General features: G+C 43.1%; 1 protein-coding gene across 6 annotated transcripts in view; it reads left to right on the top strand.

The window, feature by feature from the left end:
• The window catches only part of hectd3 (HECT domain containing 3), a 57971-nt gene extending 39824 nt beyond the window's left edge, over positions 1 to 18147 (top strand). For all 6 annotated transcript variants that reach the window (XM_083547852.1, XM_083547850.1, XM_083547849.1 and 3 more), the window contains 5 exons: positions 17046 to 17175; positions 17353 to 17427; positions 17573 to 17654; positions 17736 to 17807; positions 17931 to 18147. In XM_083547852.1, the coding sequence (XP_083403978.1) occupies positions 17046 to 17175; positions 17353 to 17427; positions 17573 to 17654; positions 17736 to 17807; positions 17931 to 18015 (444 nt within the window). In that variant the 3' untranslated portion in view covers positions 18016 to 18147. The remainder of the gene's footprint in view (positions 1 to 17045; positions 17176 to 17352; positions 17428 to 17572; positions 17655 to 17735; positions 17808 to 17930) is intronic.
• The last annotated feature ends 926 nt before the right edge of the window (positions 18148 to 19073 follow it).

Below are 19073 nucleotides of genomic sequence, written 5' to 3'. Positions count from 1 at the left end.
CAAATACACACCTCTACACCCCTCTAAATACCTGTACACACCTCTAAACACCTCTACACACATATACACATCTCTACACTCCTCTACACTCCTCTACACACCTCTACACACCTCAGCACACCTGTACACACCTCAACACACATATACACATCTCTACACACCTCTACACACCTCAGCACACCTCAACACGCATATACACACCTGTACACACCTTTACACATCTCTGCACATCTCTACACACCTATACATCTTTGCACACCTGTACACTCCTCTACTTACCTTTAAACATTTCTACACATCTCCACACACCTCTACATACATGTACACACCTCTACACACCTATACACATCTCCACACACCTCTACATACATGTACACACCTCTACACATCTCCACACACCTCTACATACATGTACACACCTCTACATACATGTACACACCTCTACATACATGTACACACCTCTATACACATCTCCACACACCTCTACATACATGTACACACCTCTACACACCTATACACATCTCCACACACCTCTACATACATGTACACATCTCTACACACCTCTACATACATGTACACACCTGTACACACCTATACACATCTCTACACACCTCTACATACATGTACACACCTCTACACACCTATACACATCTCTACACACCTCTATACATCTCCACACACCTCTACATACATGTACACACCTCTACACACCTATACACACCTCTACATACATGTACACATCTCTACACATCTCTACACACCTATACACATCTCCACACACCTCTACATATATGTACACACCTCTACACACCTATACACATCTCTACACACCTCTACATACATGTACACATCTCTACACATCTCTACACACCTCTACATACATGTACACACCTCTACACACCTATACACACCTCTACATACATGTACACACCTCTACACATCTCCACACACCTCTACATACATGTACACACCTCTACACACCTATCCACATCTCTACACACCTCTACACATCTCCACACACCTCTACATACATGTACACACCTCTACACACCTATACACATCTCTACACACCTCTACATACATGTACACACCTATACACATCTCTACACACCTCTACACATCTCCACACACCTCTACATACATGTACACACCTATACACATCCCCACACACCTCTACATACATGTATACACCTCTACACACCTATACACATCTCCACACACCTCTACATACATGTACACACCTCTACACACCTATACACATCCCCACACACCTCTACATACATGTACACATCTCTACACACCTATACACATCTCCACACACCTCTACATACATGTACACACCTCTACACACCTATACACATCTCCACACACCTCTACATACATGTACACACCTCTACATACATGTACACACCTCTACACATCTCCACACACCTCTACATACATGTACACACCTCTACACACCTATACACATCTCCACACACCTCTACATACATGTACACACCTCTACACACCTATACACATCTCCACACACCTCTACATACATGTACACACCTATACACATCTCCACACACCTCTACATACATGTACACACCTCTACACACCTATACACATCTCCACACACCTCTACATACATGTACACACCTCTACACACCTATACACATCTCTACATACATGTACACACCTATACACATCTCCACACACCTCTACATACATGTACACACCTCTACACACCTATACACATCTCCACACACCTCTACATACATGTACACACCTATACACATCTCCACACACCTCTACATACATGTACACACCTCTACACACCTATACACATCTCCACACACCTCTACATACATGTACACACCTATACACATCTCCACACACCTCTACATACATGTACACACCTCTACACACCTATACACATCTCCACACACCTCTACATACATGCACACACCTCTACACACCTATACACATCTCCACACACCTCTACATACATGTACACACCTATACACATCTCCACACACCTCTACATACATGTACACACCTCTACACACCTATACACATCTCCACACACCTCTACATACATGTACACACCTCTACACACCTATACACATCTCCACACACCTCTACATACATGTACACACCTCTACACACCTATACACATCTCCACACACCTCTACATACATGTACACACCTCTACACACCTATACACATCTCCACACACCTCTACATACATGTACACACCTATACACATCTCCACACACCTCTACATACATGTACACACCTCTACACACCTATACACATCTCCACACACCTCTACATACATGTACACACCTATACACATCTCCACACACCTCTACATACATGTACACACCTATACACATCTCCACACACCTCTACATACATGTACACACCTCTACACACCTATACACATCTCCACACACCTCTACATACATGTACACACCTCTACACACCTATACACATTTCCACACACCTCTACATACATGTACACACCTCTACACACCTATACACATCTCCACACACCTCCACATACATGTACACACCTATACACATCTCCACACACCTCTACATACATGTACACATCTCTACACACCTCTACATACATGTACACACCTGTACACACCTATACACATCTCTACACACCTCTACATACATGTACACACCTATACACACCTATACACATCTCTACACACCTCTATACATCTCCACACACCTCTACATACATGTACACACCTCTACACACCTCTACACATCTCCACACACCTCTACATATATGTACACACCTCTACACACCTATACACATCTCCACACACCTCTACATACATGTACACATCTCTACACATCTCTACACACCTCTACATACATGTAGACACCTCTACACACCTCTACATACATGTACACACCTCTACACACCTCTACACATCTCCACACACCTCTACATACATGTACACACCTCTACACACCTATACACATCTCTACACACCTCTACACATCTCCACACACCTCTACATATATGTACACACCTCTACACACCTATACACATCTCCACACACCTCTACATACATGTACACATCTCTACACATCTCTACACACCTCTACATACATGTACACACCTCTACACACCTCTACATACATGTACACACCTCTACACATCTCCACACACCTCTACATACATGTACACACCTCTACACACCTATACACATCTCTACACACCTCTACATACATGTACACACCTATACACATCTCTACACACCTTTACACATCCCCACACACCTCTACATACGTGTACACACCTCTACACACCTATACACATCTCCACATACCTCTACATACATGTACACACCTCTACACACCTATACACATCCCCACACACCTCTACATACATGTTCACATCTCTACACACCTATACACATCTCCACACACCTCTACATACATGTACACACCTCTACACATCTCCACACACCTCGACATACATGTACACACCTATACACATCTCCACACACCTCTACATACATGTACACACCTCTACACACCTATACACATCTCTACACACCTCTACACACCTCAACACACATATACATATCTCTACACTCCTGTACACACCTCTACACATGTCTACACACATCTACACACCTGTACACACCTCAACCCACCTCAACACACCTATACATATCTCTACACACCTGTACACATCTCTGCACATCTCTACACACCTATACACCTTTGCACACCTGTACACTCCTCTACTTACCTTCAAACATTTCTACACATCTTCACACACCTCTACATACATGTACACACCTCTACACACCTATACACATCTCCACACACCTCTACACACCTATACACATCTCCACACACCTCTACATACATGTACACACCTATACACATCTCCACACACCTCTACATACATGTACACACCTCTACACATCTCCACACACCTCTACATACATGTACACACCTCTACACACCTATACACATCTCCACACACCTCTACATACATGTACACACCTCTACACACCTATACACATCTCCACACACCTCTACATACATGTACACACCTCTACACATCTCCACACACCTCTACATACATGTACACACCTCTACACACCTATACACATCTCCACACACCTCTACATACATGTACACACCTCTACACACCTATACACATCTCCACACACCTCTACATACATGTACACACCTCTACACACCTATACACATCTCCACACACCTCTACATACATGTACACACCTCTACACACCTATACACATCTCCACACACCTCTACATACATGTACACACCTCTACACACCTCTACACATCTCCACACACCTCTACATACATGTACACACCTCTACATACATGTACACACCTCTATACACATCTCCACACACCTCTACATACATGTACACACCTCTACATACATGTACACACCTCTATACACATCTCCACACACCTCTACATACATGTACACACCTCTACACACCTATACACATCTCCACACACCTCTACATACATGTACACATCTCTACACACCTCTACATACATGTACACACCTGTACACACCTATACACATCTCTACACACCTCTACATACATGCACACACCTCTACACACCTATACACATCTCCACACACCTCTACATACATGTACACACCTATACACATCTCCACACACCTCTACATATATGCACACACCTCTACACACCTATACACATCTCCACACACCTCTACATACATGTACACATCTCTACACATCTCTACACACCTCTACATACATGTACACACCTATACACACCTCTACATACATGTACACACCTCTACACATCTCCACACACCTCTACATACATGTACACATCTCTACACACCTCTACACATCTCCACACACCTCTACATACATGTACACACCTCTACACACCTATACACATCTCTACACACCTCTACATACATGTACACACCTATACACATCTCTACACACCTCTAAACATCTCCACACACCTCTACATACATGTACACACCTATACACATCCCCACACACCTCTACACACCTATACACATCTCCACACACCTCTACATACATGTACACACCTCTACACACCTATACACATCCCCACACACCTCTACATACATGTACACACCTCTACACACCTATACACATCTCCACACACCTCTACATACATGTACACATCTATACACACCTATACACATCTCCACACACCTCTACATACATGTACACACCTCTTCACACCTATACACATCTCTACACACCTCTACACATCTCCACACACCTCTACATACATGTACACACCTCTACACACCTATACACATCTCCACACACCTCTACATACATGTACACACCTCTACACACCTATACACATCTCCACACACCTCTACATACATCTACACACCTCTACACACCTATACACATCTTCACACAACTCTACATACATGTACACACCTCTACACACCTATACACATCTCTACACACCTCTACATGCATGTACACACCTATACACACCTATACACATCTCCACACACCTCTACATACATGTACACACCTCTACACACCTATACACATCTCCACACACCTCTACATGCATGTACACACCTCTACACACCTATACACGTCTCCACACACCTCTACATGCATGTACACACCTCTACACACCTATACACGTCTCCACACACCTCTACATGCATGTACACACCTCTACACACCTATACACATCTCCACACACCTCTACATACATGTACACACCTATACACATCTCCACACACCTCTACATACATGTACACACCTCTACACACCTATACACATCTCCACACACCTCTACATACATGTACACACCTCTACACACCTATACACATCTCCACACACCTCTACATACATGTACACACCTCTACACACCTATACACATCTCCACACACCTCTACATACATGTACACACCTCTACACACCTATACACATCTCCACACACCTCTACATACATGTACACACCTATACACATCTCCACACACCTCTACATACATGTACACACCTCTACACACCTATACACATCTCCACACACCTCTACATACATGTACACACCTATACACATCTCCACACACCTCTACATACATGTACACACCTATACACATCTCCACACACCTCTACATACATGTACACACCTCTACACACCTATACACATCTCCACACACCTCTACATACATGTACACACCTCTACACACCTATACACATCTCCACACACCTCTACATACATGTACACACCTCTACACACCTATACACATCTCCACACACCTCCACATACATGTACACACCTATACACATCTCCACACACCTCTACATACATGTACACATCTCTACACACCTCTACATACATGTACACACCTGTACACACCTATACACATCTCTACACACCTCTACATACATGTACACACCTATACACACCTATACACATCTCTACACACCTCTATACATCTCCACACACCTCTACATACATGTACACACCTCTACACACCTCTACACATCTCCACACACCTCTACATATATGTACACACCTCTACACACCTATACACATCTCCACACACCTCTACATACATGTACACATCTCTACACATCTCTACACACCTCTACATACATGTAGACACCTCTACACACCTCTACATACATGTACACACCTCTACACACCTCTACACATCTCCACACACCTCTACATACATGTACACACCTCTACACACCTATACACATCTCTACACACCTCTACACATCTCCACACACCTCTACATATATGTACACACCTCTACACACCTATACACATCTCCACACACCTCTACATACATGTACACATCTCTACACATCTCTACACACCTCTACATACATGTACACACCTCTACACACCTCTACATACATGTACACACCTCTACACACCTCTACACATCTCCACACACCTCTACATACATGTACACACCTCTACACACCTATACACATCTCTACACACCTCTACATACATGTACACACCTATACACATCTCTACACACCTTTACACATCCCCACACACCTCTACATACGTGTACACACCTCTACACACCTATACACATCTCCACATACCTCTACATACATGTACACACCTCTACACACCTATACACATCCCCACACACCTCTACATACATGTTCACATCTCTACACACCTATACACATCTCCACACACCTCTACATACATGTACACACCTCTACACATCTCCACACACCTCGACATACATGTACACACCTATACACATCTCCACACACCTCTACATACATGTACACACCTCTACACACCTATACACATCTCTACACACCTCTACACACCTCAACACACATATACATATCTCTACACTCCTGTACACACCTCTACACATGTCTACACACATCTACACACCTGTACACACCTCAACCCACCTCAACACACCTATACATATCTCTACACACCTGTACACATCTCTGCACATCTCTACACACCTATACACCTTTGCACACCTGTACACTCCTCTACTTACCTTCAAACATTTCTACACATCTTCACACACCTCTACATACATGTACACACCTCTACACACCTATACACATCTCCACACACCTCTACACACCTATACACATCTCCACACACCTCTACATACATGTACACACCTATACACATCTCCACACACCTCTACATACATGTACACACCTCTACACATCTCCACACACCTCTACATACATGTACACACCTCTACACACCTATACACATCTCCACACACCTCTACATACATGTACACACCTCTACACACCTATACACATCTCCACACACCTCTACATACATGTACACACCTCTACACATCTCCACACACCTCTACATACATGTACACACCTCTACACACCTATACACATCTCCACACACCTCTACATACATGTACACACCTCTACACACCTATACACATCTCCACACACCTCTACATACATGTACACACCTCTACACACCTATACACATCTCCACACACCTCTACATACATGTACACACCTCTACACACCTATACACATCTCCACACACCTCTACATACATGTACACACCTCTACACACCTATACACATCTCCACACACCTCTACATACATGTACACACCTCTACACACCTCTACACATCTCCACACACCTCTACATACATGTACACACCTCTACATACATGTACACACCTCTATACACATCTCCACACACCTCTACATACATGTACACACCTCTACATACATGTACACACCTCTATACACATCTCCACACACCTCTACATACATGTACACACCTCTACACACCTATACACATCTCCACACACCTCTACATACATGTACACATCTCTACACACCTCTACATACATGTACACACCTGTACACACCTATACACATCTCTACACACCTCTACATACATGCACACACCTCTACACACCTATACACATCTCCACACACCTCTACATACATGTACACACCTATACACATCTCCACACACCTCTACATATATGCACACACCTCTACACACCTATACACATCTCCACACACCTCTACATACATGTACACATCTCTACACATCTCTACACACCTCTACATACATGTACACACCTATACACACCTCTACATACATGTACACACCTCTACACATCTCCACACACCTCTACATACATGTACACATCTCTACACACCTCTACACATCTCCACACACCTCTACATACATGTACACACCTCTACACACCTATACACATCTCTACACACCTCTACATACATGTACACACCTATACACATCTCTACACACCTCTAAACATCTCCACACACCTCTACATACATGTACACACCTATACACATCCCCACACACCTCTACACACCTATACACATCTCCACACACCTCTACATACATGTACACACCTCTACACACCTATACACATCCCCACACACCTCTACATACATGTACACACCTCTACACACCTATACACATCTCCACACACCTCTACATACATGTACACATCTATACACACCTATACACATCTCCACACACCTCTACATACATGTACACACCTCTTCACACCTATACACATCTCTACACACCTCTACACATCTCCACACACCTCTACATACATGTACACACCTCTACACACCTATACACATCTCCACACACCTCTACATACATGTACACACCTCTACACACCTATACACATCTCCACACACCTCTACATACATCTACACACCTCTACACACCTATACACATCTTCACACAACTCTACATACATGTACACACCTCTACACACCTATACACATCTCTACACACCTCTACATGCATGTACACACCTATACACACCTATACACATCTCCACACACCTCTACATACATGTACACACCTCTACACACCTATACACATCTCCACACACCTCTACATGCATGTACACACCTCTACACACCTATACACGTCTCCACACACCTCTACATGCATGTACACACCTCTACACACCTATACACGTCTCCACACACCTCTACATGCATGTACACACCTCTACACACCTATACACATCTCCACACACCTCTACATGCATGTACACACCTATACACATCTCCACACACCTCTACATGCATGTACACACCTCTACACACCTATACACATCTCTACACACCTCTACACAGCTCCACACACCTCTACATACATGTACACACCTCTACACACCTATACACATCTCCACACACCTCTACATACATGTACACACCTCTACACACATCTCCACACACCTCTACATACATGTACACACCTATACACATCTCCACACACCTCTACATACATGTACACACCTATACACATCTCCACACACCTCTACATACATGTACACACCTCTACACACATCTACACACACCTCTACATACATGTACACACCTATACACATCTCCACACACCTCTACATACATGTACACCCCTCTACACACCTCTACACATCTCCACACACCTCTACATACATGTACACACCTATACACATCTCCACACACCTCTACATACATGTACACACCTCTACACACCTATACACATCTCCACACACCTCTACATACATGTACACACCTCTACACACCTATACACATCTCCACACACCTCTACATGCATGTACACACCTCTACACACCTATACACATCTCCACACACCTCTACATGCATGTACACACCTCTACACACCTATACACATCTCCACACACCTCTACATGCATGTACACACCTCTACACACCTATACACATCTCCACACACCTCTACATACATGTACACACCTCTACACACCTATACATACATGTACACACCTATACACATCTCTTCACACCTCTACATGCATGTACACACCTCTACACATCTCCACACACCTCTACATACATGTACACACCTCTACACACCTATACACATCTCCACACACCTCTACACACATGTACACACCTCTACACACCTATACACATCTCCACACACCTCTACATACATGTACACACCTTTACACACCTATACACATCTCTACACACCTCTACATACATGTACACACCTCTACATACATGTACACACCTCTACATACATGTACACACCTCTACACACCTATACACATCTCTACACACCTCTACACATGTCCACACACCTCTACATACATGTACACACCTCTACACACCTATACACATCTCTACACACCTCTACATACATGTACACACCTCTACACACCTATACACACCTCTACACACCTATACACATCTCCACACACCTCTACCTACATGTACACACCTATACACATCTCTACACACCTCTACATACATGTACACACCTCTACACACCTATACACATCTCTACACACCTCTACATGCATGTACACACCTTTACACCTATACACATGTCCACACACCTCTACATGCATGTACACACCTATACACATCTCCACACACCTCTACATACATGTACACACTTCTACACACCTATACACATGTCCACACACCTCTACATGCATGTACACACCTATACACATCTCCACACACCTCTACATATATGTACACACTTCTACACACCTATACACATGTCCACACACCTCTACATGCATGTACAAACCTATACACATCTCTACACACCTCTACATACATGTACACACCTATACACATCTCTACACACCTCTACATGCATGTACACACCTCTACACCTATACACATGTCCACACACCTCTACATGCATGTACACACCTATACACATCTCCACACACCTCTACATACATGTACACACCTCTACACACCTATACACATCTCCACACACCTCTACATGCATGTACACACCTCTACACACCTATACACATCTCCACACACCTCTACATGCATGTACACACCTCTACACACCTATACACATCTCCACACACCTCTACATGCATGTACACACCTCTACACACCTATACACATCTCCACACACCTCTACATACATGTACACACCTCTACACACCTATACATACATGTACACACCTATACACATCTCTTCACACCTCTACATGCATGTACACACCTCTACACATCTCCACACACCTCTACATACATGTACACACCTCTACACACCTATACACATCTCCACACACCTCTACACACATGTACACACCTATACACATCTCCACACACCTCTACATACATGTACACATCTCTACACACCTCTACATACATGTACACACCTCTACATACATGTACACACCTCTACATACATGTACACACCTCTACACACCTATACACATCTCTACACACCTCTACACATGTCCACACACCTCTACATACATGTACACACCTCTACACACCTATACACATCTCTACACACCTCTACATACATGTACACACCTCTACACACCTATACACATCTCTACATACATGTACACACCTCTACACACCTATACACACCTCTACACACCTATACACATCTCCACACACCTCTACCTACATGTACACACCTATACACATCTCTACACACCTCTACATACATGTACACACCTCTACACACCTATACACATCTCTACACACCTCTACATGCATGTACACACCTTTACACCTATACACATGTCCACACACCTCTACATGCATGTACACACCTATACACATCTCCACACACCTCTACATACATGTACACACTTCTACACACCTATACACATGTCCACACACCTCTACATGCATGTACACACCTATACACATCTCCACACACCTCTACATACATGTACACACTTCTACACACCTATACACATGTCCACACACCTCTACATGCATGTACACACCTATACACATCTCTACACACCTCTACATACATGTACACACCTATACACATCTCTACACACCTCTACATGCATGTACACACCTCTACACCTATACACATGTCCACACACCTCTACATACATGTACACACCTATACACATCTCTACACACCTCTACATGCATGTACACACCTCTACACCTATACACATCTCCACACACCTCTACATGCATGTACACACTTCTACACACCTATACACATGTCCACACACCTCTACATGCATGTACACACCTATACACACCTATACACATCTCCACACACCTCTACATGCATGTACACACCTCTACACACCTATACACATCTCCACACACCTCCACATACATGTACACACCTATACACATCTCCACACACCTCTACATATATGCACACACCTCTACACACCTATACACATCTCCACACACCTCTACATACATGTACACATCTCTACACATCTCTACACACCTCTACATACATGTACACACCTATACACACCTCTACATACATGTACACACCTCTACACATCTCCACACACCTCTACATACATGTACACATCTCTACACACCTCTACACATCTCCACACACCTCTACATACATGTACACACCTCTACACACCTATACACATCTCTACACACCTCTACATACATGTACACACCTATACACATCTCTACACACCTCTAAACATCTCCACACACCTCTACATACATGTACACACCTATACACATCCCCACACACCTCTACACACCTATACACATCTCCACACACCTCTACATACATGTACACACCTCTACACACCTATACACATCCCCACACACCTCTACATACATGTACACACCTCTACACACCTATACACATCTCCACACACCTCTACATACATGTACACATCTATACACACCTATACACATCTCCACACACCTCTACATACATGTACACACCTCTTCACACCTATACACATCTCTACACACCTCTACACATCTCCACACACCTCTACATACATGTACACACCTCTACACACCTATACACATCTCCACACACCTCTACATACATGTACACACCTCTACACACCTATACACATCTCCACACACCTCTACATACATCTACACACCTCTACACACCTATACACATCTTCACACAACTCTACATACATGTACACACCTCTACACACCTATACACATCTCTACACACCTCTACATGCATGTACACACCTATACACACCTATACACATCTCCACACACCTCTACATACATGTACACACCTCTACACACCTATACACATCTCCACACACCTCTACATGCATGTACACACCTCTACACACCTATACACGTCTCCACACACCTCTACATGCATGTACACACCTCTACACACCTATACACGTCTCCACACACCTCTACATGCATGTACACACCTCTACACACCTATACACATCTCCACACACCTCTACATGCATGTACACACCTATACACATCTCCACACACCTCTACATGCATGTACACACCTCTACACACCTATACACATCTCTACACACCTCTACACAGCTCCACACACCTCTACATACATGTACACACCTCTACACACCTATACACATCTCCACACACCTCTACATACATGTACACACCTCTACACACATCTCCACACACCTCTACATACATGTACACACCTATACACATCTCCACACACCTCTACATACATGTACACACCTATACACATCTCCACACACCTCTACATACATGTACACACCTCTACACACATCTACACACACCTCTACATACATGTACACACCTATACACATCTCCACACACCTCTACATACATGTACACCCCTCTACACACCTCTACACATCTCCACACACCTCTACATACATGTACACACCTATACACATCTCCACACACCTCTACATACATGTACACACCTCTACACACCTATACACATCTCCACACACCTCTACATACATGTACACACCTCTACACACCTATACACATCTCCACACACCTCTACATGCATGTACACACCTCTACACACCTATACACATCTCCACACACCTCTACATGCATGTACACACCTCTACACACCTATACACATCTCCACACACCTCTACATGCATGTACACACCTCTACACACCTATACACATCTCCACACACCTCTACATACATGTACACACCTCTACACACCTATACATACATGTACACACCTATACACATCTCTTCACACCTCTACATGCATGTACACACCTCTACACATCTCCACACACCTCTACATACATGTACACACCTCTACACACCTATACACATCTCCACACACCTCTACACACATGTACACACCTCTACACACCTATACACATCTCCACACACCTCTACATACATGTACACACCTTTACACACCTATACACATCTCTACACACCTCTACATACATGTACACACCTCTACATACATGTACACACCTCTACATACATGTACACACCTCTACACACCTATACACATCTCTACACACCTCTACACATGTCCACACACCTCTACATACATGTACACACCTCTACACACCTATACACATCTCTACACACCTCTACATACATGTACACACCTCTACACACCTATACACACCTCTACACACCTATACACATCTCCACACACCTCTACCTACATGTACACACCTATACACATCTCTACACACCTCTACATACATGTACACACCTCTACACACCTATACACATCTCTACACACCTCTACATGCATGTACACACCTTTACACCTATACACATGTCCACACACCTCTACATGCATGTACACACCTATACACATCTCCACACACCTCTACATACATGTACACACTTCTACACACCTATACACATGTCCACACACCTCTACATGCATGTACACACCTATACACATCTCCACACACCTCTACATATATGTACACACTTCTACACACCTATACACATGTCCACACACCTCTACATGCATGTACAAACCTATACACATCTCTACACACCTCTACATACATGTACACACCTATACACATCTCTACACACCTCTACATGCATGTACACACCTCTACACCTATACACATGTCCACACACCTCTACATGCATGTACACACCTATACACATCTCCACACACCTCTACATACATGTACACACCTCTACACACCTATACACATCTCCACACACCTCTACATGCATGTACACACCTCTACACACCTATACACATCTCCACACACCTCTACATGCATGTACACACCTCTACACACCTATACACATCTCCACACACCTCTACATGCATGTACACACCTCTACACACCTATACACATCTCCACACACCTCTACATACATGTACACACCTCTACACACCTATACATACATGTACACACCTATACACATCTCTTCACACCTCTACATGCATGTACACACCTCTACACATCTCCACACACCTCTACATACATGTACACACCTCTACACACCTATACACATCTCCACACACCTCTACACACATGTACACACCTATACACATCTCCACACACCTCTACATACATGTACACATCTCTACACACCTCTACATACATGTACACACCTCTACATACATGTACACACCTCTACATACATGTACACACCTCTACACACCTATACACATCTCTACACACCTCTACACATGTCCACACACCTCTACATACATGTACACACCTCTACACACCTATACACATCTCTACACACCTCTACATACATGTACACACCTCTACACACCTATACACATCTCTACATACATGTACACACCTCTACACACCTATACACACCTCTACACACCTATACACATCTCCACACACCTCTACCTACATGTACACACCTATACACATCTCTACACACCTCTACATACATGTACACACCTCTACACACCTATACACATCTCTACACACCTCTACATGCATGTACACACCTTTACACCTATACACATGTCCACACACCTCTACATGCATGTACACACCTATACACATCTCCACACACCTCTACATACATGTACACACTTCTACACACCTATACACATGTCCACACACCTCTACATGCATGTACACACCTATACACATCTCCACACACCTCTACATACATGTACACACTTCTACACACCTATACACATGTCCACACACCTCTACATGCATGTACACACCTATACACATCTCTACACACCTCTACATACATGTACACACCTATACACATCTCTACACACCTCTACATGCATGTACACACCTCTACACCTATACACATGTCCACACACCTCTACATACATGTACACACCTATACACATCTCTACACACCTCTACATGCATGTACACACCTCTACACCTATACACATCTCCACACACCTCTACATGCATGTACACACTTCTACACACCTATACACATGTCCACACACCTCTACATGCATGTACACACCTATACACACCTATACACATGTCCACACACCTCTACATGCATGTACACACCTATACACATCTCTACACACCTCTACATGCATGTACACACTTCTACACACCTTTACAAATCTCTCAATGCATGTACACACCTCTTCATGCATGTACAGTCCTTTACACACCTTCACACACCTTGACACATATATACACACACACACACCGCTACACACCTTTATACATCTTTACACACTGCTACACACATCTAGATGTGCTTGTCCATACCTGTGTACACCTGAACCCGCTGCTACACTGATTATTATTCCTCTTATTACAGATAGCTGCCATGCAGGCAGGTCTGATGAAGGTGGTTCCTCAGGCAGTATTGGATCTTTTGACATGGCAGGAAGTGGAGAAGAAAGTGTGTGGAGATCCAGAAATCACTGTGGAAGCTCTCAAACGCCTGAGTGAGTCACTGCTTTATAAAAAAACACCCATTTATTTCTTTAAACAACACGTCACATTTCCTCCATTTATCCCCTGTGACGTGTTTATAACGGTGACGTTTTTGGAAGAGTGACGTCATAATGGTGTTGTGACTGTGTTTGTTGCGGTGTTTGTGATGGTGTTTATCTCTCTCTCAGCTCGTTATGAAGATTTGGAACAGAATGATGTCAGAGTTCAGCACCTGTGGGAGGCCCTGACCAACTTCACCAACGGTCAGAAAATCACTTCTCAAACCATCTATACCACAGGACTCACCAATCGCTACCTGAGTGTTACCTGAGCGATTAATGTCTGTGTCTGTGTCTGTGTGTGTGTGTGTGTGTGTGTGTGTGTGTGTGTGTGTGTTTTGGTTATCAGAGGACCGCAGCAGATTCCTGAGGTTTGTGACGGGCCGAAGTCGTCTTCCTGCACCCATCTACATCTTCCCTGATAAACAAGGGTAAAACAACAGAGTGTGTGTGTGTGTGTGTGTGTGTGTTATCATAAAGTTTCCTTTAATACATTGTGTATTTTTAATCAGGTCTGAAACCACAGACGCTCTGCCTCAGTCCTCGACTTGTTCCAGTACACTCTATTTACCAAAATACCCAAGGTGACCTTTCCTTACATTACAGATCACTTTATCACAGGATGTGTGACTTATATGTCATATATGAGTTTCCTAAAACGTGTGTGTGTGTGTGTGTGTGTGTGTGTGTGTGTGTGTTTTATGCAGTGCTAAGGTGTGTGAGGAGAAACTCCGCTACGCTGCATATAACTGTGTGGCTATCGACACAGACATGAGTCCGTGGGAAGAGTAACAGATACGTGCCATAATTCTGGAACAGTAACTGTAACACAAGTCTGTACAATCACACCTCTCCTCCCCCACTCCATATATATATATATAAACATCTGTACAATATAAAACACATTAAACTTTAATCTCACAACCTCAGGTGTCCTTTTACTTTCATTTCAAATCTACTTATTTATTCAGAATAAATCTGAATAAATAATGCACATCTATTCCGTCATTACAGGCGGAATAGATGTGCAGTGTGAGACAGAGCTGGGCCACAAACATCAACTCCAACTCAGGCTGTCACTTGGAGAGAAACGAGAGACGGCTTGACAGGTGGATCAACACCCACAGCAGGGCAAATCCTCCACAAGTCAGGGACGGTGGCTGGATGGTTGTCTTGTGTTGGCCGGACCCAAGCAATCATCTAATCAGACCTCATCTGTCCCAAAGCCTGAGGTTTCTCTCAGTAAGGGATTTCTGAAGAGAAAAATGATTGTTTAGGTCTCATGTTCTGTCATGTATTGAGGCAGAAGTGGAAATCATACGGTGGCTGAGAAGTGCAAAACACATGAACAAATCCGAAAACAAATGAACAAATTAGAGAACAATAACAAATCTGAAAACAAAATAATAAATGCAAAAACAAATTAAATTTGAAAACAAAACGACAAATGTAAAAGCTGAAAAGGGAGGTATAGTGTGTGAACACCTGTCATTTAATATATACAGGAAATTCAATCTTATAACTTTGTTTCTTGTACATGTGTAAAATTCTCCATTTACTTTAAAATATTAACAGAAGTAAACATTGCCTGTATATACAGTATATAATAAATGACAGGTGTCTCATCCAATGATCGGTTTATTCACACACTATACCTCCCTTTTCTGCTTTGTCTAAATTGTCCTTTTTATTATTTTGTTTTTGTGTTTAATTTGTTTTTGCATTTATTATTTTGTTTTTAGATTTGTCATTGTTTTTTCATTTGTTCATTTGGTCATGTGTTTTGCACTGTAGAAACAAATGCAACTGCAGATATTTGACTTAAATAAGATTCTGGTGAAAGTTTTGAC

The sequence above is a fragment of the Silurus aristotelis genome (assembly GCF_946808225.1).
Source record: "Silurus aristotelis genome assembly, chromosome: 8".
Classification (NCBI taxonomy): domain Eukaryota; kingdom Metazoa; phylum Chordata; class Actinopteri; order Siluriformes; family Siluridae; genus Silurus; species Silurus aristotelis.
This window is presented reverse-complemented; position numbering and strand designations above follow the sequence as displayed.